The following is a 24,646-nucleotide window of genomic DNA, read 5'->3' as shown; positions in this document are numbered from 1 at the left end:
TTTTTACCACTGAAGGCTATCTTCCGATTACCTTGTCACCATGGATCATTTATTCAATTAGGCCAAAAATTTATTGGCCTGGGTTTGAAAATTGAAAACAGAAACACAACAGCACTGGGCTCTATTGCAGAGCACCAAAAACAGAGAACCAGACGGGATTGCTCACTTCCGACGGGACCAGAGGGGCGGAACCGCCCCACCAAGTAGCTTCGCCCTTGGTCATGCCTCTATACTCAGCTTCTGCAACTATATCGAGTCACTGTTCTAAAAATCGGGCTGCTAAGCGCTAGGCTCACTGTTCTAAAAATGGGCTCAGCGCTAGGCAATGGCTAACTGCCGCTATTTTGCCGTAGGCATTTGGACAATTGGAAAAAGAATTAGGCGGCCGCCTAGACGGTTTAGGTGGTCCAGGCGGTGTATGCGGTTCGGTTATTTCTTCTTTTTCATAGCGACTACTTCAGTTTCAGACGGAAAAAAAAACACAGCCTTTTCTGTCTCCGCTGCTCTTTCTCTGCGTCCATGTGGAGAGTCGATACATTTGCGAATATGGGAGAGAGAAAGAGAGGGAGGAGTCGGGACATCGCAGGATGCGGGTGACGGCGAACATGATTTTGCCAAGGATAGCTTTTTTGAAGTCAGGTGAAACTTTTGATTGAGACAAGGCCCACTCTTCCAAACAAATGATTTACATGGGCTTGGAAAACATTACAAGCCCAACAGAAATGAGCTCTAAAATAGGAAAAATCAACACGTACACATATTTCATAATATATGTTTACATATAGGGCTTGTTTGAAATGTTTTTAAAATAAATAAAAGCGTTTTTTGTTTAAATATTTTCAAAATCAATATTTAGTAAAAATCTAAGTGAATTTTGAAAAAACCAACACTTTAAGTGCTTTTTAGAAGAACACCAGATCTGTGCGTCTTGTAGAGAGAGAGCACTTAAAGTGCTTTTAAAACCCAAAATCAATTTTATTTTAAAAGTACTTCCAAACGAGTTCATATACATCATTATTTATTAAAGGTGATGATAAAAAATGGTCATATGCTTTAAGACTCTAACCATGCCATATGAGCCTTGCCAATTTTCGGAATTGACCAAAAAGACTTCTAGTTGTTGGGTTCATAAAATTTATATTGTACCACTCTCGCCTAGAATGAACTTGTTTTTCCCCTTGGAACACAAAATTAGGGAGAAGGGGAGGGTGTTGCGAATGAAAGCTTTTCAGTGTGACGGACACACATGATGGTATATTACGTGTTACTATATAAATAGTAGGATATGTGTATTAAAAATTTAATAACTTAAAAAAATAAAACTTTCTTCTTATATAAAAACACGTGATGTTTCACTTATATTGCCTTCACAATAAAAAATTTCTCATTGGGAATGTCGGGCAGAAGGAGAGATAGTGGGAAGATAAAAAAACCATTCTTTTGTGATTAACTTTGCCACGTGTTGGCAGTTTATGCTTTTAGTCATTATGCTCGATTGATAAACAATGAACGATAGAGATTGAAGCAGGAATGAAAATTGGAGACCATTGACCAAATCCCCTTGATCTCGTGTCTCCTACTTTCCCAAGATTTGTACTTGCCCTAGGAACAAACTTGGTCCATTTATTCCTTCTTTTATATTTTCTTTTACAATTTAGTGCGTATCAATTGTCTCATTGCCGATCTTCGAGCAGCTAACTTGGAGTTGAACAGCACGGTCCTCCAATCGAGCAGCTCGAGGGTGTGAGTGTGACACTTCCAATGGGCTTCAACGCCCCCCTTATTGGGAGAAATTTTTAATTATGACAGGAATACGGATGGTATATCACGTATTTTTATGTAAGTGATGAAAAATTTTAATTTTTAAGTTATTAACCTTTTAACACATAAACTTACCATTTATATAAAAACACGTAATGTAACATCTCGTATGACAATCACATTGAAAAATCTCTCATTTCTTAGTTATTCTACTTCACGGGATGGACTCCCCTTATCGTTTGTCATTGGTGATGGCTAATAAAATCAATAGTTAAACTATTTAATTTATTAATCTTCATTTAAATATTAGTTTTACAAAAAATAATTGTATGAGACATCGTACAATCATTCAAATATATCACATAAATAGATGATTGATTATAAAAATATTACTGGGTTATTACCCTGCCAATTTGTATTACACCAAAGGATCTTCGGTTGAAATGATTCTTGCAGGAATAATATTTTTGAATGTATCACATAAATGGATGATTATAATTTTATAAACAAGATAGGAACACTCGGGAAGCAGTGAAGCCATGGGCAATAGCTCAAGCATTTTCCAATTGACACGAACTAAACGACGTGGCCATGAAGGTGAACACGTGTCAACTCCTCTCGCAAAGCAGTACGTGTCAAGCACCTAAGCGCCACGTCGCACACCAACAACAAGTGCCAATTTCGTACACAACCCCGACGACCCTTCAGTCCCACCGTTGTTTTGCAACACTGAGCAAACAAAGAAAACCCTCACCAATTTGTTTGTGATTTTAAAAAGCAAGAAATCTTCGTATTATTCGTACTTACGCAGAAATCAAAACCCAGAAAATGATGAACTTTGTGGCTCTGTTCCTTGTTGTGAGTTCACTGGTAACCGCTGGGGTGTGGTCTCCGTCTGCAAGCCCACCAAGTGATCAGACCGAGCAGCAGAAGCAGAGGGAAGAAGGTCATCAGCTGCAGCATGCTGGGGATCAGGAAGTCATTGTGAAAAATGGGCACAGGGTGGTTGTCGTGGAGTACGACGAGCATGGCCACCACAGAACCAAAGTCTCAATCTCGCCGGAACACTGCCATCCACCCTGCAGAGAGTCTTCTTCCTTATCCGAAAATGAAGTATCGTCGCCCTCGAAGATTTCTAGGGCGTTCGACAACTCCATGGAAAACATCAAAGAAGCCGCCTCTGGTCTTGCCAACTTTGGCCAAGGCCATGGCGAGGGTCACAGTCCGAAAGAGTTCATGGGCGATGCCTACGAAAAAGGCAAGCACAACATTGCAAGTGCTATCGAGACCAAAAAGGAGATTTGTAAGGAGACCGCACAGGGGGCAAAGGAGGCGGCACATAAAGTAGGTGAGGCGGCGCACAGGGTAGGCGAGGCGGTCGAAAATGTGTACGAGAGGGCGAAAGATACGGTGTCGAATAAGGCGCACGAGGTTGAGGAAACTGCTAGAGACTCAATGGAAAAAGCAAAGAACGCCTCCAAGACGGCCAAGGACATGGGTGACACGTTGGCGGAAAAAGCAAAAGAAGCTAAAGAGACCGCGGAGGAGGCAGCTTTTAAGGTGAAGGCTGGAGCGGAGGAGCTCAAAAGTGACTTGGCTGAAAAAGCGAAAGAGACTGCGGAGGAAGCAGCTGGTAAGGTTAAGGCTGGAGCGGAGGAGCTCAAAAGTGGGACCCAGAAGAGGCTGCATCAGTCGAGGGACAAAGTAAGAGAGTTCTGGTACGGTGCATTCAGGTCCATAGCATCGGGTGACTTACTGGAGGGTTTGATGTCCGTGGCGCATCTATTCGGGCTGGCTACGGCTTACGGAATGTGCATGTGGATTACGTTCGTGTCGAGCCACGTGTTGGCGTGGAGTCTGCCGCCGCAGCAGTTTGGGATGGTACAGAGCAAGATTTACAAGGTTTATTTCAAGGCCATGGCGTATAGTGTTGGGATGGCATTGTTGGGTCATCTGTGGAGACATAGAAGCTCGTTGTTTCGAGGGAAGGCGGCGGATATGTTGCAGAACTATAATCTTATCGCTGCTCTTTCCATGATCTTATTCAATATGATGTACTTGGAGCCTCGATCCACTAAGGTAATCGTCAACAAAAAATTATTTAGAATCATATATAAGTTGTATGTCTGGTGTTCATATACTATATTAATGGCATGCTTGTATCGAACACTAGCTTTTTATTGTTTTGTATTTCGGATTCACGGAACAATTAGTGCTCTGATATTCTTATGATTTTATCCTGATGTAGATTGTTTTGATATAATTACTTTGTTTATGTTGTGATATCGTTCGGAGGATTTTGTCTTCCAGCAGATTTGGCTCTGGTGTGTGCCATTCCCTGATCCCCTTCACAGGCATGATTGTTTATCGTCAACACGTTCTTGGTCATCTGTGTTTATAGTTCGACATGAGCACTTGAAACAATTCGCGAGTCTGGAACCCTATATTTTTCACAGTTTGTGCATTATAATTGGGGGCCATCAGCATAGTTCATTGCGTTGAAGGTCTTTCTGCTTTTCTATTATTGTTACTGATACAATGACAAGGATTTCTATAGCTACTAGGCATACTTTAAAATTGCCTTGTATGTTAATTAGTCGGCGTTTTGGATGGAATTTGGCTGTCCGTGTTTCCTTGTTTTTTAGCAGCTCTGCTAAACTCGCCTTCATTTTCAGTCTTGTTGCAGTGTTCCAAGTAATTTCATTTATGCTCTTGCGCGTGTGCTTGGTCCGTGTGTATTTGCTCTCATTGCATAGAATGTGCGTGCAGGTGATGTTTGAGAGAATGAAGATCGAGAAGGAAGAAGGAAGAGGAAGAGAGAGAGTACATGTTGATGCCAGAATCAGCAGGGAGGCTGGCCAGCAGCAGCAGCAGCAGCAGACTACCACTGAAGGCGAACCCTCAATCACGACGCCTCCACAAGTCTTGAGGAGGGAGCAACAGGTGGTTGAGCCTGATATTGAGAGGCTTAACGAGATGCGTGAGAGGCTGAAGAAGCTAAATACATGTTCGTCGTTCCTCAACATCGCGTCACTAATGGCTCTTAGCTGGCATCTTGTGTATCTTGCCCAGCACCTCCCCAGTTCATGCTGTTGATAAGGACTTGGATTCGGAGAATCTCTTTGCTTGTCGCAGATAATTATTTGTTTGTAAAGTTGATGTTTTTGGTAACTTTCGATATGATACTTGTACCATAGCTGTAATGAAAGATATGGAGTCAGACTGCTGCACTTGTTCTTATGTGAAGTTACATGAATTAACGCTGGCTACATCTTCTGTGTTTTTCCTTTCTTTTTCGCCTGGATGAGGGTATCGGATCCTTCATCTTAGTCCAGATTCTAACACAGACTGCGTGTGAATGAATCAACACCCTAAACTAACAAGGTTCTCCGCATTGCGAGGGTTGGGTAACGTAGGCAGTCTTACTTCACTTTTGCAAATGGGTTGTTTCAACATATTTCACCGAGGAGCAACATGTTCGTAACGTCAAGGCTCACTCTCATTTAGAATCATTCTTGGATCGATCCCGTTTAGTAACCAAATAAAAGATGTTGAGATGTGTCATTGACCAAAAGAATGCTTGTTTTGCTGAACCAAAAAATTGGCTCATGTGTAAGGAATGCAAACATCAAAGAATCTGTACCTTCTCAGTGAACCTTCTACTGTAAAAAATCTAATAGAATCTGTCAAGCATTTTGAAATATGCCTACAAGAAAGTACTAGCCTTCGATCATTTGAAGCCGTTAGTTAAATATGCCTACAAGAAAGGACTAACCTTCGATCATTTGAAGCCGTTAGTTCTTCCATAGAAGGTGACGAAGCTTCGGAATGAACAGGGGCATACTGTGTGATCTTACGAGTGATTCGCCCTTGTAAGCCGTTCAAAGTGTCATAATACTGTTTAAATTACGTTCGAAGTGAAAATTATCTTAACCTAAAACACCTTTGCTATGAGCATAACTGAAAGATGAAAACTACGTTTATTCAGGTAAAAGAAAATAAAAGTACATTTGGGACAATGCACTATGCTCTCTGCTCACAAAGTTTATTTTGAAAGGAAAACTAACGAAAATGGCTTGAAAACTTTGAGTTTTAATGATAAGGACAAAATAAATGGTAAAGTGAATAGTACCAAGTTTGACTTTTTAGTAAAAAAAATATGGTTTTTCGTTAAAGTGAACAGTACTGTGGGCTTTTCGTTAAAACTCCCTATTTTGAATTGGTTGAATTACTATACCTCCAGACACCAAATTAGCCTTGGTTGTCGTCAACGACTCCCACCCTCTCATCAGAATCAACTCCCGCATCAACTTGGTTGCGCCACACAGCAACCCAAGATACAACAGAAGACCTTTGCAAACTTAAACTCGTAAACTATGATAACAAACAAGAACAAAATCATAACCTCAAGCAGTATAAACCAGACCGTCGTTGCCGCCACTATGGCCCTAAATAAAAGTTGAGACAATCGTAATTAAACTAAGTGACAAATGTATGAATTTAACAATTGTTATACACAAATGTTTTATTCAAAGGAAAACTAATGCAAAGGGCTTGAAAACTTTGAGTTTTAATGATAAGGACAAAATAAAGGGTAAAGTGAATAGTACCATGATTGACTTTTTAGTGTAAAAATGTGGTTTTTCGTTAAAGTGAACAGTACCGGGTGCTTTTCGTTAAAATTCCCTTTATTCAATTCATGGCTAAAAAGAAAGATACGTGGCACATCTCTTGACCAATCGTAATACTATATTAGAAAAACAAGATAAAGAATAAAAATAACACATAAAAAGACAAACAAATCGTGGTCAACTTCCTTGTCGTTTTGATTGACTAGTGTTTTCCTCTTAACAAATTAGTTGGGGCGCACCTGCCATTCACCAACATTATTTCTCTTCGGTTGAATTTCCGTTCTAAATCACTTCAAATTGCGGCACAAAACGCGATACACAAGCAATTTATAACTAAGGTCTAAAATATCAATGATATCGAAAATTTTGATAGAAATATTGGGATATTATCGATATCGATAAAAATTGAATAAAAACCACGGAAATTGTAAGAAAAACTTGAAAAATTTTATTGAAACTTTGCAGGATGTTTATTTAGTCAATTATCTATTAGTTTATCACAAAAAATTGGAAGGAATTGCATTGCATGATGGATTTAACTGATTTAAGTTGATTATATAGCGAGTTGGCAAACATTGTGAGTGTAGAAAATATGTAGTAATTAATTAAAGAAGTTTAAACACACCATAATCATTTATATATAATGAATTAGTATAATATTTTACACTTTATACATTCCATGGTAAGATACATGAGTGACTTAGTACCACATAAAGTTCCTATCAAGGTCTAAATATCGATGATATCGAAAATATCGGTAGTCCAAAAACACAGAAATTTCAATAAAAATATCGGGATAATATCGATATTTAAACCTTGATCATAACCACCACCAACAGTAGCAGCTGCCGCCATGGGAGACGCCATTGTGCTGTACGCAGCTCTAGGGATGGGGCACATCATGTTTTGATTACAGGTAATAAGCAGAAGTTACAAGAACTTTGGAAGATGGTTCGAGCCACTCACATCCGAAATTTAAAAATAAAAAAAAAATTATTATTTTATAAACAAATTCATATTTTAATATGAATTGCCTGAATTATTCAGTTTAAAGGTGAAAATGCATTTTGGTAGTTACTGTTCACTGCCTTCCTCAATAACTTAGAGAGTAATAGTCTAGAGATAATTTAGGGGTGGAGTTACTCTTAGTAAAAAGATTGAATTGGAATAATTTAATAATTACTTTAAGGTATATTAAAAAATGAAAATAAAAAAATTGACCAACTTAAAATGTATGGGTTATGTAACTTATGTTTAGTTACGCTTTCTAGAATTTAATTTTGATAATACGCTCAGCTCAATGTAATTCAAAAATCACAACTTTACTTTATGAAAATTAAAATTTGTTCGATTTTATTATGTTTTTATTTTTTTTATTTTCTTTCTGATGTGGATGGGTAAAAATGTAATATCATAGGTTTAATTTGGCTACGCTTCATAAAACTTGGTCTGATCACACTTTATCCACTAATACTCAATTTAATCCTCACTCTCTAGAAACTCGATTAGCTCTTATGTTTTCACATTTTTAATTGGTCGATAGAACTTTCATTACAACCAAAATTAGTATAAGGCCCAAAATGAACCTGATAAACAACAGATAAAGTAAAAGGTCAAAGTAAAGTGAGAATAGCAACCCAAGATACAACGGAAGATCCTTACAAACTTAATCAGTAGGCTGCAATAATAAATAACAAAAATACTCTAATCTCAAACAACATAAATCAGACCGTTGCTGCCGCTGCATCAATATAAGGCCTAAAATGAACCCGATAAACAACAAATAAAGTAAAAGGTCCAAGTAAAATGAAAATAGCAACCAAAATACAACGGAAGATGTAGGCTGCAATAATAAATAACAAAAAAGACTCTTATCTCAAACAGCATAAATCAGATACGTGGCACATCTCTTGACCAATCGTAATACTATACTAGAAAACAAGATAAGAAAATAAAAATAAAAAATAAAAATAAAAAATAAAAAGACAAACAAATCATGGTCAACTTCCTTGTCGTTTTGGTTGACTAGTTTTTTCCTCCTAACAAATTAGTTGGGGCGCACCTGCCATTCACCTACATTATTTCTCTTCAGTTGAATTTCTGTTCTCAAATCACTTTAAATTGCAGTACAAAACGCGACACACAAACAAATCATAACCACCACCACCAGTCGCAGCTGCCGCCATGGGAGACGTCATTGTACTGTACGCATCTCCGGGGATGGGGCACATCGTCTCCATGGTGGAGCTGGGCAAGTTCATTGTCCACCGCTACGGCCCCCACAAATTCTCCATCACCATTCTCTACACCTGCGGCAGCATTGTCGACACCGCTAGCATCCCCGTCTACATCCGCCGCATCTCCCACTCCCACCCTTTCATTTCCTTCCGCCAATTCCCTCGCGTCACCAATAATATTACCCGAAACATAAGCGTCCCCGCAATCACGTTCGACTTCATCCGCCAGAACGATCCTCATGTCCGCAGTGCCCTCCAAGAAATCTCTAAATCCGCCACCGTTCGCGCCTTCATCATCGACCTCTTCTGCACCTCCGCTCTTCCCATAGGGAAGGAATTCAACATCCCAACATACTACTTCTGCACTTCTGGTGCCGCAATTCTTGCTGCTTTTTTGTATTTGCCCAAGATCGATGAGCAAACCAAAACCACCGAGAGTTTCAAAGTCCTCCGCGACACCGTTTTCGAATTCCCCGGATGGAAGTCTCCTCTGAAGGCTACACACATGGTCCAACTGGTGCTCGACCGGAACGACCCTGCTTATTCGGACATGATCTATTTCTGCTCACATCTTCCCAAATCCAACGGAATCATCGTCAACACGTTCGAAGAGCTCGAGCCACCTAGCGTCCTCCAGGCCATTGCTGGAGGCCTGTGTGTTCCTGATGGGCCAACTCCGCCCGTGTACTACGTTGGTCCATTGATTGAGGAAGAGAAAGAATTGAGTAAGGATGCAGATGCGGCCGAGAAGGAGGACTGCTTGTCATGGCTCGATAAGCAGCCAAGTCGAAGCGTGCTGTTTCTCTGTTTCGGAAGCATGGGATCATTTCCGGCTGCTCAACTGAAGGAGATAGCGAACGGGTTGGAGGCGAGCGGGCAGAGGTTCCTGTGGGTGGTGAAGAAGCCGCCGGTTGAAGAGAAATCAAAGCAGGTCCATGGAGTTGACGACTTTGATTTGAAGGGTGTGTTGCCAGAAGGGTTTTTGGAGAGGACGGCAGACAGGGGGATGGTAGTGAAGTCATGGGCGCCGCAGGTGGTGGTGTTGAAGAAGGAGTCGGTTGGTGGGTTCGTGACACATTGCGGATGGAACTCGGTACTGGAAGCAGTGGTTGCGGGGGTGCCGATGATTGCTTGGCCGCTTTACGCGGAGCAGCATATGAACAGGAATGTTCTAGTGACGGACATGGAAATCGCGATCGGGGTGGAGCAGAGAGACGAGGAAGGTGGGTTCGTGAGCGGGGAAGAAGTGGAGAGGAGAGTGAGGGAGTTGATGGAGTCGGAAGGAGGAAGAGTGCTTAGAGAGAGGTGCAAGAAACTTGGGGAGATGGCTTCGGCTGCTTTGGGAGAGACCGGTTCGTCCACCAGAAACTTGGTCAACTTTGTTAGTAGCATTACATAACCGTGCAAGTTTTGGGTTCGCATTTCGCATTTGGATTTCGAGAGGAGTCGTGTGCAAGAATAAACCCTCTTAACCAACTCCGCGATATGGTTTTCTGTTACTTAGTTTGGCACCTCGTGGGATTTTGGTGCTCTCTTTTGAGAGTTTTAAGAAAGCATCAAACTATTCGGATGTAATGTTGATGTAACGTCGACCATCAGCTTAATTCCAACCAATAAGATTATGTACTTCTTTCTTACCAAGTCCTTGGTTAGCTCCTTGGTCGATTTTGCACACCACACCATGTTAAACTTGTTAACTTATTAGCGCTTGAACGTGTATAATGCAGATGCCGAAACCAACAGAAAATCGCAATTCATCCGGCCTAGACGTCATTGCAACTGTAAATTCCGCAAGTCTAATACAAAATTTTAGATTTATATACTTACCACTTGTGACAAATGAAATGCATATGAAGTTTTCTTTTCTTACTGAAATCAGGATCACCGTGTGCATTTGTTCCGCATCCTTCCCGCAACTCATCATATATTCCTTATTCATCTCTCATTCTCCCTCGTATTTGCTTTTTATATCTAACCAAAACATGAAAACTAAAAACTAAGTAGTTATCGAGCAGACCGTACATTTCTTATTCTATATGGGTTTTTATTCCAAACTTTGTGCAATTTGCTGAAATTATCAGAAATCATCTAATAATGGTAACAAATTTCTGTTCATGTACGAGCTAACAGCTAGCGTACGCTCTTGTCTATACATCAAGCTCCAAAAGAGTAAACTGCCGTTAGACCTCCTAAACTATTACTCTAGCTGAAACTGACCCTTAAAACTATTTTTTATATTTTTTTGGTAAATTAACTCCCTGAGCTATATGAAATTAGCCAATTTTAACGCCTCACCATCAGATTCGATGAAATTCATCCACTTTGCCGTCAAATACTAGCACCTGATTTAGACTTAGGGTTAAGTCATGCCAGTATTTGATGGCAAAGTGGATGAAATTTCATCGAATCTGACGGTGAAGGGTTAATTGGCTGATTTCAAATAATTCATACAGTCGATTGCACTTAGTGGAATAAGGCTTCGTTGTGGTATTTAAAACAATCATCAGCCATATGCAGGTTGATAGTCTCTCACCTAAATCCTCCTTTATTCCGATGACAACATACACATTGAAACTCAATATCACTATGCTACAAGGTAACTGAAGATAATTATCGCTCTGAGAATTTCACAAGCGATTTACTAATTATATAGCTCCATCATGGAACAGAAAACTTTATGAATATAAACATCTAGATACGCACAAGTAAACGTTACAGATGCATACATGAAGCGTGTTAAGAACAAAATAAAATAAAAAAAATCTTGCCATTCTAATGTACAACTACAATAATAATCTGTTTCCTTGGAAGCGACAACAAAAATCATACCGATTGAACTTTTCCAAGTGGAAGCAGCTAAGCGCGGAATCATGGAATCTAGGTATGGCGCTCTTACATCTATATATTGCAGAAGAATGCAACATAGAAAATGGTGTATCTTGAATTACAAGGTAAGTCTCTTAGGAATCGTTATCAACATGCCACCAGCATGATGAACCTTGGCTGAAATTAATATATCTAGTAATTACACTAAACAGTAGGACAGTAGGAGGCATTTCTGGTACCTTCTGATCATTCTTTAGCTATGCATTTGCACCTGCGCTGATCCTCCGAAAGCTCCTGCCATGTTTCGAATTTTTTATTATGCATCTTTCCTTCAATTACCTCAATTACACCGCAGACAGACATAACATCTTATTCAAAAGACAGAGCAAGAAAGGAAAAGCTAATGTAAATTTTTTCCGTTCAAATCTTTCCCAAGTGTCTCCTCGGAGGAATAATACCTGAATCTGCTTCTGAAGAAACTTCACATACTCCACTGCCTCATCTAACATATCGGCAGTATTAGTTTGCTGCAAGGAAAATCAACAGAAGCACCCCACCAAACAATTGTAAGCTATTGTCCGCTTAGTTTCATAAACACATGATAAGTTTTGACAAAATTCATATACACAATTTTCAGATTTTGAAGTTATTCAAAATATCTTCTTGTTTCTGTTCTTTGTGCAAAGTTTTAAGATAGTTCTACAAATTCTAGGGTTAGGGATTCTAAAGACACAGAGTTTTATACAGAAATGTTTTTTGGTCACCTGGTCAATAAGGAATGCTTGGTCATTCACCAGGTGATCTTACGAGTGATTTGCCCTTGTAAGCCGTTCAAAGTGTCATAATACTGTTTAAATTACGCATCGAAGCAAAAATTATCTTAACCTAAAACACCTTTGAGCATAACTGAAAGATGAAAACTACGTTTATTCAGGTAAACGAAAATAAAAGTACATTTGGAACAATGCACTATGCTCTCTGCTCACAAAGTTTATTTTGAATTGGTTGAATTACTACACCTCCATACACCAAATTAGCCTTGGTTGTCGTCAACGACTCCCATCTCATTAGAATCAACTCCTGCATCAACTTGGTTGCGCCCCACACCCTCGAAGAACTCAATCCGCTAAGTAAGGAAATCAATTCTTTTATCCAACTGATCATCAAGTCCAATCAAACTTTCAAGACGACCAGGATCAAGAAAATTCTTACCTTCCAGTTCCGGGTATTCAATCAAAAGCAGCTTCTCATCAAGTTCTTGATTCTTAAATCTCACTCTTTCCAATTGTCTGTTCTGCTTGGATATATTGTTCTTAAGAAAGGATTCTTGATCCAGTTTAAACTTACCTTGCCTTTCTTCAGGTAAATTCTTGATTTTTTCGAGTAGATAAAATGCTTCCTGTGGAGAAGGCCACACGTCCACCTTGGTATCAGAAGTATCGTAAATAACAGCACATGCAATAACCCCGCATAAAGTTGTGATCTCATTCAGCTTTCTGAAGAAACTAGCCTTCCTCTTTTTTAAGGTTGCTCTCCTGCTTCGTTCATGAAAAATCAATTCATGCTTAGTCCTATTTTTAGCCATGGTTGGGAATACAAAGAAGCAGCTGGTACCTTCCGGAAGTTGCACAAGAGATGGTTATATAGGGAAGTACGAAATGAGATTCCGCTTAGGCATTCTATCGAACAGGCGGTGTGCACTGTCAAATTATCCGAGCCTAGAGTACATGGTGAGAATATTGTTGAGCAAAAACCTACAGGGCTTAAAGGAGGTTTTGATCATGTGGGCGTGGGCAAGTTTGCCATGGAGTGAAGACCCAGTTTTGGTAGCGTGTTAGACAAGTTTTGTATAGACAACATTGTCGAGAGCATAGTTGGGATGGCAAAGTTGAGAGTGGAGTCGGTGCAGTTTGAGGCAACATACTGGGTTCTTTTACTTGACCATTGGAAACCAGAGGCTGGAAAAATTGAATGGAAAGAGGACACTCAGGTTTTGGGGGCCTTGATTTATGGAGCAACATGATTCAAGTCGACAGCGATTGTGGTTCCACGACGACATGGCGACGGCCGTCGTCTTCTTTCCCGTGCTTTTCAATCAGCCGCTCCACAAAGCTTAATTTAGGCTTCTCTTCTCGACCCATGATCCAATGTCCAAACTCAAAATGACTTCTTTTTGGAGGCAGATTGTCTGCCCTCCTTTTACTATGCCCTTCCCATCTCTTCCTATTTGTGCGGTGACAGTTAAGACACGTCAACATATCTTATTATCTCTATAAAAAATCAATATAAAATATTTACGTGGCTTAACCATGACCGCACAATGTAGAAAGGGATGGGAAGGGTATGGTAATGGGAGGGTAAAAAATCTGCCTCCCTTCTTTTTAGCCCGCAAATGTGCGAACCGGTTAAGTGAGCTAAAGGCCACCTTCAACCGAGAGGACCATGTTTAGTTTCCGTTTAGATTATAGTCTTGCAAGAAATTATTTTTTAATAAACAATGCCAGACAATATTTATATACAATCTCCAACCGAGCAGGTCAAAGGGCCATAGACTAAGACTTAGCACATTTTGACACAAAACCTATCTCCAACCAAAGACGGCTATTTTTTAGCCCCCTCAATAATTTATTATTTTAAGTTTGTTCTTTAATTTATTGGTTAATTTTATTATATAATCTCAATAATTTTTTGTATATGATTTCAAATGACACGTGGAGCGAAATGTTGTTTAAGTTTCTTTTTATTAAATATTTTAATTTTACTTGCATGTTAACAACTTAGACATTAATTCAAATATCACAATTTAATTGAATTACAACTTAATTGAAATACAACATCTTAAATATTAAAACTACAACAACTTAGATATTAAATATTACAACAAATTAGGAGTTTAAAGAGTGTGAAGAATTGAAATAAAATGAGTTAAAATAGTATTGAAGGAAATGAGAGAAAGTGTGTAGAAATAGCTTAGGTATTTATAGAAAAAAAAAATTAGAATTTTTTATTTTTTTTTAATTTCGTCCTAAAATAAATAAAAAAAAAATCTAACGGCTAGCTGACGTCAGCTAGCAAGTGGCTGTGCAGATTGGGCCCCTCAAATCGGGCTGGCTGGCTTCCGTTGGCCAGCCTACAAGCCTTGTGGCTATTTTATGGCCCAATGGATCCAGCAATCCTTTTGGCTTAGCTCTCGATTGGAGACTGATTTCATGTCAAAACAGGCTATATTTTGTCCTATGACCCTTTGGCCGGGTCGGTTTGAGATGGCTTAAAGCTCAAAGGGTGTGTTTGTTGCACCAAACCATCTCGAATTGGATTAGCTTCAGGGACTAAGTTGGACTGGCTTAGAATATACTAAGTTAGACTAACTTAGTGAAATGTTTGTTGAAGTGTTAGACTAAAAAGTAGGACATTAAAAAAGTAATTAATTTTTTCAAATCATAAAAAAAAGGGTCGTCAAATTTTGTTCATCTTCCTTCACCCAACTCCTCCATCACAACCAAGAACGCATTTTGCCACAAATTACAGGTGCTCTCGGAACATCGCAGCCCAACTCCTCTGTTAATTCCTAGAAAAAAAAAGGTGTATCCTAGTCTAATTTAGACCTACTTTGATCCCTTCCCTGCAGTCATTGTATCATCAGAAATTTAAAAAATCAAACCACCGTTATAGCTTCCCAGGACCCAGATTCGGCCGATCCAGACTTTTTTTCAAGTTCGAGCTTAGCGATTTGAGACCCATGCCTTCATTTTTTCAGGGGCTCTCACTAAGACCACCTAACGATGGTGTTAGTCGCAACGAGTCCTTGATAGTACCATTAAAGGTAATCCCTGCGTGGAACAAACATATGACTACTTTAAGAGTTAGTCCAGTCTAATCCAATGAGACTTAGTGAAGCCAAACAAGAGGCCCAAGGGCTCTTTTATAGAAACTCCAACCCAAAAATACCATAGGCTACTGGGTAAGCAAATGCCTTCCTACCCCCCCTCCCCACCCCCCACCCCAGACAAAAAAAAGTTCTAGCCCTACCCAATCCACTGGGCTCAAGGTGAACTCGACACAGTGCCCAGCCCCGAATTAACTAACCTAGAGACTGAGGTGTATTGGCGTCAGACCGATGTCAGCGTGGCGTCACATTCCGGATTTTTTTTTTTGCACTGGGCGCGTGAATTACACGTGCGAGTTGAGCGATATCTCCAGACGAACGAAAGAACGAACCAAGCAATGAGTCGGTGTTGTAGATGAACAAAGAAGTGAGTCGTTGTAGTAGACAAACGAAGTAGAAGAACGAAGCAGGTCTTAGCAATCCCATTGTTTTCAGGGGCTCTTGCTAAGACCACCTAACGATGGTGTTAGTCGCAGCGAGTCCCTAATAGTACCATTAAAAGTAATCCCTACGTGGAACAAACATAGGACTACTTTAAGAGTTAGTCTAATCTAATCCAATGAGACTTAGTAAAGCCAAACAACTGACCCCAAGGCTCCTTTAGAGCAACTCCAGCCCAAAAATACCATAGGCTATTGGGCAAGCGAATGCCTCCCTTCAACCACCGAAAAAAAAAAGAAAAAGAAAAAAAAATTCTAGCCCTAATCAATCCACTGGCCTTAAGGTGAACCCGACACAGTGTCGAGGCTCGAATTGACTGACCCAGAGATTGAGGCGTAGTGTCGTCAGGTTAGTGTTAGCATGACGCTAGTAACGTTTCATATTTAATTTTTTGCGCCGGGCACGTGAATTACACTAGTGAGTTAAGGCGTGTTAACCGACACGATTTCAGGAGTGGGACTCGAGTGCAGGTGCACTAATGACTTTGGATTTTGGAGCAACGTGGTGTGACTTGAGCAGTTGGATGTCCATCGGCTATAAAAAAAAATTTGAAATTCAACCCTAACGGCTAGGTAACGTGTCACAATCTGGACCGTTGGAATTTACAATCAATGTCCATATTTTTCGAACTTGAAAAAGATAAAAAAATGGAATTGTTACCGTTAGATTACGTGTCACAATCTGGGCTGTTGATTTCAATTTTTTTTGTAATAAAACGGTCTAGATTAATTAAGTTAAAATAATATTAAATAATACAAAAAATTATAATTTTTTCCTCTAAATATGTAACTATGCTCCTTCACCTTACACCACAATTCAATATTTTCAAATACTTTCGACGAATCTTTCTCTCAAAGTTATCATATTTGCAAAAAAATGACTAATAATGCAGGTTCGGATTGGTCGAGCCACTCATGTCCTGATTACGAGTAATGAGCAGAAGTTGCGAGAAATTTGGAAGACGGTTCGAGCCACTCATGTCCGAAATTATAATAAAATTATCTTATATTATTTTATAAAAAATTAATATTTTAATACGAATTATCTAAATTATTTAGTTTAGGGGTTGAGATGCATTTTGACAGTTAATGTTCATTAAGGAGAGTAATGGCCTTCCTCAATAACTTAGAGAGTAATAGCCTTCCTCAATAACTTAGAGAGTAATAGCCTAGGGATATTTTAGGGGTGGAGTTACTGTTAGTAAAAAGATTAAATTGGAATAATTTAATAATTACTTTAAGGTATATTAAAAAATGAATATAAAAAAAAATTGACCAACTTAAAATGTATGGGTTAGTAACTTATGTTTAGCTACGCTTTATAGAATTTAATTTTGATCATACGCTTTATAGAATTTAATTTTGATCATACACTCAATATAATTTAAAAGTCACAACTTTATTCTCTGAAAGTTAAAATTCGTTCGACATTATTATGTTTTTATTTTTTTGTCAAATAGCCTTTAAAATTGCTGATGTGGATGGGTAAAAATGTAATATCATATGTTTAATTTAGCTACGCCTCATAAAACTCAGTTTGATCACACTTTATCTTCTAAAACTCGATTCAATCCTCACTTCTCTCTAGAGACTTAATTAGCTCTTATGTTTTCACATTTTTTGTTGGTCATTAGAACTTTCATTACAATAAAAATTAGTATAAGACCCGAAAAGAACCTGATAAACAACAACAGATAAAGTAAAAAGCTCAAGTAAAGTGATAGTATCAATCCAAGATACAACAGGAGGTCCTCACAAGCTTAAACCCGTAGGCTACGATAACAAACAACAAAAACAATCCCTAATCTCAAGCAGCAAAAACCAAACTATCGTTGCCGTCACATCTAATAGTCCTCAATAAAAGTTGAGACAATCGTAATTAAACAAACTGACGGTACTATGAATTTAACAATGGTAATCCACAACAGTTTTGTTCAATTCATGGCTAAAAAGAAAGATACGTGGCACATCTCTTGACCAATCGTAATACTATACTAGAAAACAAGATAAAAAAAAATAAAAAATAAAAAGACAAACAAATCATGGTTAACTTCCTCCTCCTAACAAATTAGTTGGGGCGCACGGGCCATTCACCAGCATTAATTCTCTTCAGTTGAATTTCTGTTCTCAAATCACTTCAAATTGCAGCACGAAACGCGACAGACAAACAAATCAGAACTACCACCAGGGGTCGCAGCCGCCGCCATGGGAGACGCCATTGTGCTGTACGCAGCTCCAGGGACGGGGCACATCGTCTCCATGGTGGAGCTGGGCAAGCTCATCGTCCACCGCTACGGCCCCCACAAATTCTCCATCACCATTCTCTACACCTGCGGCAGCGTTGTCGACATCACTAGCATCCCCGCCTACATCCGCCGCATCTCCCACTCCCACCCTTCCATTTCCTTCCGCCAATTCCCTCGCGTCACCAATAAAATTACCCGAAACATAAGCGGCGCCGCAATCATGTTCGACTTCATCCGCCAGAACGATCCCCACGTCCGCCGTGCCCTCCAAGAAATCTCTAAATCCGCCGCCGTTCGCGCCTTCATCATCGACCTCTTCTGCACCTCCGCTCTTCCCATCGGGAAGGAATTCAACATCCCAACATACTATTTCTACACTTCTGGTGCCGCAGCTCTTGCTGCTTTTTTGTATTTTCCCAAGATCGATGAGCAAACCACCGAGAGTTTCAAAGACCTCCGCGACACCGTTTTCGAATTCCCCGGATGGAAGTCTCCTCTGAAGGCTATACACATGGTCGAACCGGTGCTCGACCGGAACGACACTGCTTATTCGGACATGATCTATTTCTGCTCACAGCTTCCCAAATCCAACGGAATCATCGTCAACACGTTCGAAGAGCTCGAATCATCTAACGTCCTCCAGGCCATTGCTGGAGGCCTGTGTGTTCCTGATGGGCCAACTCCGCCTGTGTACTACGTTGGTCCATTGATTGACGAAGAGAAGGAATTGAGTAATGATGCAGCTGCGGCCGAGGAGGAGGACTGCTTGTCATGGCTCGATAAGCAGCCAAGTCGAAGCGTGCTGTTTCTCTGTTTCGGAAGCAGGGGATCCTTTCCGGCTGCTCAACTGAAGGAGATAGCGAACGGGTTGGAGGCGAGCGGGCAGAGGTTCCTGTGGGTGGTGAAGAAGCCGCCGGTTGAAGAGAAAACAAAGCAGGTCCATGGAGTTGACGACTTTGATTTGGAGGGTGTGTTGCCAGAAGGGTTCTTGGAGAGGACGGCAGACAGGGGGATGGTAGTGAAGTCATGGGCGCCGCAGGTGGTGGTGTTGAAGAAGGAGTCGGTTGGTGGGTTCGTGACACATTGCGGATGGAACTCGGTACTGGAAGCAGTGGTTGCGGGGGTGCCGATGATTGCTTGGCCGCTTTACGCGGAGCAGCATATGAACAGGAATGTTCTAGTGACAGACATGGAAATCGCGATCGGGGTGGAGCAGAGAGACGAGGAAGATGGGTTCGTGAGCGGGGAAGAAGTGGAGAGGAGAGTGAGGGAGTTGATGGAGTCGGGAGGAAGAGTGCTTAGAGAGAGGTGCAAGAAAATTGGGGAGATGGCTTTGGCTGCTTTGGGAGAGACTGGTTCGTCCAGCAGAAACTTGGTCAACTTTGTTAGTAGCATTACATAACTGTGCAAGTTTTGGGTTCGCGTTTTCGCATTTGGACCAGACGAGTCGGGTGCAAGGATAAACACTCTTAACCAATCCGCGATACAGTTTTCTATTACTTAGTTTGGCACCCCGTGGGATTTTGGTGCTCTCTTTACACCTCACCATCATATTCGATGAAATTCATCCACTTTGCCATCAAATACCAGCACTTGATTCAGACTTGAGGGTTAAGTAATGCTAGTATTTGATAGCAAAGTGGATGAAATTTCATCGAATCTGATAGTGAGGGGTTAATTAGCTGATTTCAAATAATCAAGGGCTTAATTTACCATAAAATATTGTTTAGAGGGCTAATTCAGGCCGTCAAAAAACAGCTTACCCGCTCCAATTATATGTTTCACAAACTTAAACTAAAGCATCACTGCTGACCATGCATTTGTGAACCTTTAACTCAAAAATGCTAATCCTTCCAACTTGTTCGTCTAGATTATGAGTCAGCCTCTCACCATTACCAACTCTGAGAGCCACCATTCCATATTAGAGGTTGCAATCATACAGCCTACCCCACTTAGTGCAAAACCGAACTCAGTGATGTTCTAAAATTTATACAGTTGACCACATTTAGTAGGATAAAGCTTCGTTGTGGTATTTAAAACAATCATCAGCCATATGCAGGTCGATAGTCTCTCACCTGAATCCTCCTTTATGGTGATAACAACATACACATCGAAACTCAATATCACTATGCTACAAGCCTACAAGGTAACTGAAGTTAATTACCGCTCTGAGAATTTCACAAGCGATTTTACAATTATATAGCTCCATCACGGAACAGAAAACTTTATGAATGTAAACATCCGGATACACGATAGTAAACATTACAGATGCATAAATGAAGCGTGTTAAGAACAAAATAAAATAAAATAAATCTTGCCATTCTAATGTACAACCACAATAATAATCTGTTTCCTTGGAAGCGACAACAAAAATCATACCGATTGAACTTTTCCAAGTGGAAGCAGCTAAGCGCGGAATCATGGAATCTAGGTATGGCACTCTTACATCTATATATTGCAGAAGAATGCAACATAGAAAATGGTGTATCTTGAATTACAAGGTAAGTCTCTTAGGAATCGTTATCAACATGCCACCAGCATGATGAACCTTGGCTGAAATTAATATATCTAGTACTTACACTAAACAGTAGGACAGTAGGAGGCATTTCGGGTACCTTCTGATCATTCTTTAGCTATGCATTTGCACCTGCGCTGATCCTCCGAAAGTTCCTGCCATGTTTCGAATTTTTTAGTATGCATCTTCCCTTCAATTACCTCAATTACACCGCAGACAGACATAACATCTTATTCAAAAGACGGAGCAAGAAAGGAAAAGCTAATGTAAATTTTTTCCGTTCAAATATTTCCCAAGTGTCTCCTCAGAGGAATAATACCTGAATCTGCTTCTGAAGAAACTTCACATACTCCACTGCCTCATCTAACATATCGGCAGTATTAGTTTGCTGCAAGGAAAATCAACAGAAGCACCCCACCAAACAATTGTAAGCTATTGTCCGCTTTAGTTTCATAAACACATGATAAGTTTTGACAAAATTCATATACACAATTTTCAGATTTTGAAGTTATTCAAAATATCTTCTTGTTTCTATTATTTGTGCAAAGTTTTAAGATAGTTCTACAAATTCTAGGGTTAGGGATTCTAAAGACAGAGAGTTTTATACATAAATGTTTTTTGGTCACCTGGTCAATAAGGAATGCATGGTCATTCACCCTTGAATTTGATATCAAGGGTTGGATATGCTTTTAATGTTTTAATCTCAACCCTTGATATCTAATCAAGAGCGAGTGACCATGCATCCTTGGTCACCAAGCGACCAAGAGAATGGGACTCGAGTTTAATATGTATTAGGATTTCAAGTTAGATTTTTATTTATGAAAAGTAAAAATTTCATAACACACACGACAATCTCAATAAATTGTAGAAACTATTTAGAAACCAACGCCTACTATAATGCCAAACAACACACTCGTTCCCACAAAAAGGATACCTCCTCTCCTCATATTCCTTCAAAATTCTTGCATTCCTTTATACAAAAATGTTCAAAATGCATCAGCTCCATCATATTTGCACCTTTTCTGCTCCACCGAAGGCACAACCTCTCTCGTTTCTAAAGTATGCATGACTAGGGAATCAATCATAAAAGTCAACCTTGCCTCCCTAAATAACTTTCTCCATAATAAAGTGAGACCAACGGCCCAAATAACACTATGTTCACCAACTTATACATATTCTTTTCAATAATCTCTCTGCTGTAATGGCTCCACCTGCAGGCCGCAGCCATGCAACTTATTCCCTCACATAAAGTTTGTCCCATACAATGAAAAATGCTCAAGTACTCTTAAAGGATTTCATTCACTCAAATTCTTCAATACGAGATTCAAGTGATTCAGTTTGAAGCAAGACAAGCATTGATATCACATCAGCATTATAGCAACGATTACCGTGCATAGAGAAACTCTATCTAAATAGCTCCCAAGCCAAAGAGTACTCGCGACTTCTATCTGGAAAAAAAAGTTTTACGGTACTTTTGTCATATTATTGTAATTTTCTTGACTGATATTTTCTTATCTAAACGAGATTGTCTTTGTCGGTAAAATTAAGTCCTAACTTGTTACCCTATGGGTTAAAGTTGATGGCAAGAAGCATAATTACATATCATTTTTTAGAGCACCAAAAAAGTTTTTAACCTTGTAGATTTAAGTTTTCTAAGCTTTAATCATGAATCACACTTCCTGATTTTTAAGTATGCCATTATCTTTGACCAAAAATTGAAAGTATGTCATTATCCAACACACAATCTATGATTCTGTTCTTTTTTCTATATAATTAATATTCTGATCATACAGAAGCTCCAAACATATCTCACTAGCTGGAAGCCGAATTTAACCCCCACAATGACAAAATAAGAACAGTACTAATTTGAAATACAATGGGTGCTTACAGTTTACTGCAGATCATGATAACTTTGCATCTCAATTAAAAAACCAAGAAGTTGCAAAATACGAAAGTACACAAGAAGTCTTTTAAATGTTTATTAACCATTAAAATTGATGCAGAACCCTTCATAAACCGCTGACCTATCACGGGGATAATTTTCTTGTAGAAACCACACATACTTGAAAGGTGTTGTACCGACCAACTTTGGTTTCATCTTCTACATTGATGCACTCCTCAAACAAGCATCCATGACGCTTTAAGGAAAGTTGATGCAACTTAGACATGGTACGGATTCTAAAAATTTGTCTTAAACTAGGTAGTGATTTCCTAGATTTAAAACCTATATAAATGTATATTATATAGTAATGAATACATCAATCATATACTTTACCGGCGCCCTAATACTTGTTTCAAGTAAGTCTGCACTGCAGAACTAGAAGAACCAAAAAGTGTAGAAAACCGGCGCGCCCTAACGACACTAAAAACGAAAAAAGGAAACTGCAAAGGAGGAATCTTGGAGGGTGTATGTATGTACCTTATCCATGTTGGGCACCAGCTCTTGTAGCTTCCTTATGCGGTCACTGATCCTAGTCCTCCGGACCTATAATATTACGAATTAACCCACCAAATTAAGCTTGAAATCTTTAACGATTAATATAAATAAATTCCTACACCTTTCAAAATTCTGGAGAAATATATACAATTAGTGTGTAGTTAAAGAGTGATTAAGTTAAGTTAATGAAAATAATTACAAACCCTTTCAGCAATGCTCCTGGGATGTGTAGCACAACCACGCTTGGCCCTCACCCTGCAACTCACCGAATCCTCCAACCCACCTTCCTCCACTTTCTGCCATTTCACAAATTAACCCAGATTACCAAAATTAAACCAGATTAACAAATTAATAACCAAACAATATATTAAATAAAATAAAATAAACTGACCACATGTGAGTCGGAGGAAAAGTGGTGCTGCTCCCGAACCCTCTTATTAGCAGAGGAAGAAGAGCTGTTTGGGGACAACGACGACGACGACACAAGGTCGAGGTGGGCCGGAATTCCAAACCCCGAGAAATATCCCCCCGACCCGCCGCCGCCACTAAAATCAGCCGGTGAGCTATGCTGTCGACTAAGATACCCATCTGCAGCCTCATACGACGCTGGATCCACCGTCGTACAAGGTGTGTTGTCAGCAAGAAGCTCAGTCAAACACTGGGTGGGCTTCAGTGGGTCCTCTTCGTCCTCTTCAAGCAGCGCTTCTAACCATGCGGCTGGGGCGGAGCTGAACCGCCCGAGTCCGCCTCCTCCTCGACTCACTTCGCCGCCGCTGCTTCCGCCGGCTGCCCGTTGCATCTGCCTTGGACTCACACTCACACTCAAACTCAAACTCAAACTCAGCTCTTTGCTTTGCTTAACTGCTATTAAAATAATAATAAAAGTGAATCATTTTCTATTTTTGTTTCTGTCCGTTCTTCCTTTTCTCTCTGAGCTTTTGATAGTTTTCAATATTTGGAGAACCAAAAAATGGGAAGAGGAAAAAGATGGAGACGGTCTTCAGGGTCTCTCGTCAACGTTGCATCAAATCAACAAAAGGAAATGGTCGAGAATACACGAACATATTATTATATTTTATGTTAATAAAATAAATATATTTTAATAACATACTACATAATGTGTGATAAAATCTCAATTTTTTTTATAGCATCAGAGTCAGATTGTCCAAAATATAAAGCTTAACGCTCACACATGTTTCACGTCAACCCATTCATATTGTTCATATATTAAACTTGAAAGTTCAACACAGGTAAAAGTCCGTGTTGCGAATAAATCCTTACATTGATAGTTTCAATATTTGGTGAATGGAAAAAAGGAAAGAGGAAAAAGATGGAGACAGCACTTGAGGGAGTGAGCGACTCAGACCATCATTAACTTATTACTTTATTACTTTTGTTTTCTTCTCTCCTCAACGTTGCACCAAATCAAGAAAATGAAACCGTTGAGAACAATTTAACTATTTATACGACATCAACGCATTGTTATATTTTGTGCTATTAACATAAAAATATTTTAATAACATAGGACATAATGTGTGATAGATTCTCAACTTTTTAATAGTATCAGAGTTAGGTTGTCTCAAGTGTAAAGTCTAACGCTCACACTTGCTCCATGTCAATCTGTTTGTATTGTTCACATGTTAAGCTTGAAAGTTCGTCACACGTGA

General features: G+C 39.6%; 5 protein-coding genes and 1 long non-coding RNA gene across 10 annotated transcripts; 4 read left to right on the top strand and 2 right to left on the bottom strand.

The window, feature by feature from the left end:
- The first annotated feature begins 2,369 nt into the window (after nucleotides 1–2,369).
- LOC126605178 (uncharacterized) lies at nucleotides 2,370–5,043 on the top strand. The gene is made up of 2 exons (XM_050272536.1): nucleotides 2,370–3,840; nucleotides 4,531–5,043. The coding sequence occupies exons 1-2, from the start codon at nucleotides 2,590–2,592 to the stop codon at nucleotides 4,855–4,857; spliced, it is 1,578 nt and encodes a 525-aa protein (XP_050128493.1). The 5' UTR covers nucleotides 2,370–2,589; the 3' UTR covers nucleotides 4,858–5,043.
- A 609-nt stretch (nucleotides 5,044–5,652) lies between these two features.
- Nucleotides 5,653–13,648, bottom strand: LOC126605182 (agamous-like MADS-box protein AGL80). 3 transcript variants are annotated; one of them, XM_050272544.1, is made up of 2 exons: nucleotides 12,470–13,648; nucleotides 5,653–5,784 (listed from the first exon to the last, which is right to left on the bottom strand). In XM_050272544.1, exon 1 carries the CDS (start codon nucleotides 13,038–13,040, stop codon nucleotides 12,582–12,584), a length of 459 nt encoding a protein of 152 aa, XP_050128501.1. In that variant the 5' UTR covers nucleotides 13,041–13,648; the 3' UTR covers nucleotides 5,653–5,784; nucleotides 12,470–12,581. The 3 variants fall into 3 exon arrangements, with proteins under 3 accessions (XP_050128501.1, XP_050128500.1, XP_050128502.1); XM_050272543.1 differs by lacking the exon at nucleotides 5,653–5,784 and adding an exon at nucleotides 12,359–12,424; XM_050272545.1 differs by lacking the exon at nucleotides 5,653–5,784 and having other exon boundaries at nucleotides 12,359–12,581; nucleotides 12,668–13,648.
- LOC126605179 (phloretin 2'-O-glucosyltransferase) lies at nucleotides 8,519–10,270 on the top strand. Its single transcript, XM_050272537.1, has one exon. It carries the CDS (start codon nucleotides 8,577–8,579, stop codon nucleotides 10,026–10,028), a length of 1,452 nt encoding a protein of 483 aa, XP_050128494.1. The 5' UTR covers nucleotides 8,519–8,576; the 3' UTR covers nucleotides 10,029–10,270.
- Nucleotides 11,363–20,601, top strand: LOC126605183 (uncharacterized). Its single transcript, XR_007616862.1, has 2 exons — nucleotides 11,363–11,510; nucleotides 20,459–20,601. It is a non-coding gene; the product is annotated as an uncharacterized LOC126605183 (long non-coding RNA).
- On the bottom strand, nucleotides 11,378–24,015 carry LOC126605181 (transcription factor bHLH80-like). 3 transcript variants are annotated; one of them, XM_050272541.1, is made up of 5 exons: nucleotides 23,371–24,015; nucleotides 23,183–23,275; nucleotides 22,962–23,027; nucleotides 20,862–20,930; nucleotides 11,378–11,749 (listed from the first exon to the last, which is right to left on the bottom strand). In XM_050272541.1, exons 1-5 carry the CDS (start codon nucleotides 23,776–23,778, stop codon nucleotides 11,702–11,704), a joined length of 684 nt encoding a protein of 227 aa, XP_050128498.1. In that variant the 5' UTR covers nucleotides 23,779–24,015; the 3' UTR covers nucleotides 11,378–11,701. The 3 variants fall into 3 exon arrangements, with proteins under 3 accessions (XP_050128498.1, XP_050128499.1, XP_050128497.1); XM_050272542.1 differs by lacking the exon at nucleotides 20,862–20,930 and adding an exon at nucleotides 11,914–11,982; XM_050272540.1 differs by lacking the exon at nucleotides 11,378–11,749 and adding an exon at nucleotides 20,221–20,697 and having other exon boundaries at nucleotides 23,371–24,013.
- On the top strand, nucleotides 17,867–19,504 carry LOC126605180 (UDP-glycosyltransferase 88F4). The gene has a single exon (XM_050272538.1). It carries the CDS (start codon nucleotides 17,987–17,989, stop codon nucleotides 19,427–19,429), a length of 1,443 nt encoding a protein of 480 aa, XP_050128495.1. The 5' UTR covers nucleotides 17,867–17,986; the 3' UTR covers nucleotides 19,430–19,504.
- Nucleotides 24,016–24,646: the final 631 nt, after the last annotated feature.

The sequence above is a fragment of the Malus sylvestris genome, chromosome 15, assembly GCF_916048215.2.
Source record: "Malus sylvestris chromosome 15, drMalSylv7.2, whole genome shotgun sequence".
Classification (NCBI taxonomy): Eukaryota; Viridiplantae; Streptophyta; class Magnoliopsida; order Rosales; family Rosaceae; genus Malus; species Malus sylvestris.
Note: the sequence above shows the minus strand (reverse complement) of the source record. Positions and strands in the feature narration are given on the sequence as shown.

Excerpts from the sequence above, each read along its gene's own strand:
- LOC126605178 (XM_050272536.1), top strand. The coding sequence starts at position 2,590 with ATGATGAACTTTGTGGCTCTGTTCCTTGTTGTGAGTTCACTGGTAACC. Across the intron at positions 3,841-4,530 it reads TGGAGCCTCGATCCACTAAG|GTGATGTTTGAGAGAATGAA; the intron begins GTAATCGTCAAC and ends ATGTGCGTGCAG.
- LOC126605179 (XM_050272537.1), top strand. The coding sequence starts at position 8,577 with ATGGGAGACGTCATTGTACTGTACGCATCTCCGGGGATGGGGCACATC.
- LOC126605182 (XM_050272544.1), bottom strand. The coding sequence starts at position 13,040 with ATGGCTAAAAATAGGACTAAGCATGAATTGATTTTTCATGAACGAAGC.
- LOC126605180 (XM_050272538.1), top strand. The coding sequence starts at position 17,987 with ATGGGAGACGCCATTGTGCTGTACGCAGCTCCAGGGACGGGGCACATC.
- LOC126605181 (XM_050272541.1), bottom strand. The coding sequence starts at position 23,778 with ATGCAACGGGCAGCCGGCGGAAGCAGCGGCGGCGAAGTGAGTCGAGGA. Across the intron at positions 23,028-23,182 it reads CCAGGAGCATTGCTGAAAGG|GTCCGGAGGACTAGGATCAG; the intron begins GTTTGTAATTAT and ends GTAATATTATAG. Across the intron at positions 11,750-20,861 it reads TTCTTCAGAAGCAGATTCAG|GAGCTTTCGGAGGATCAGCG; the intron begins GTATTATTCCTC and ends GAAACATGGCAG.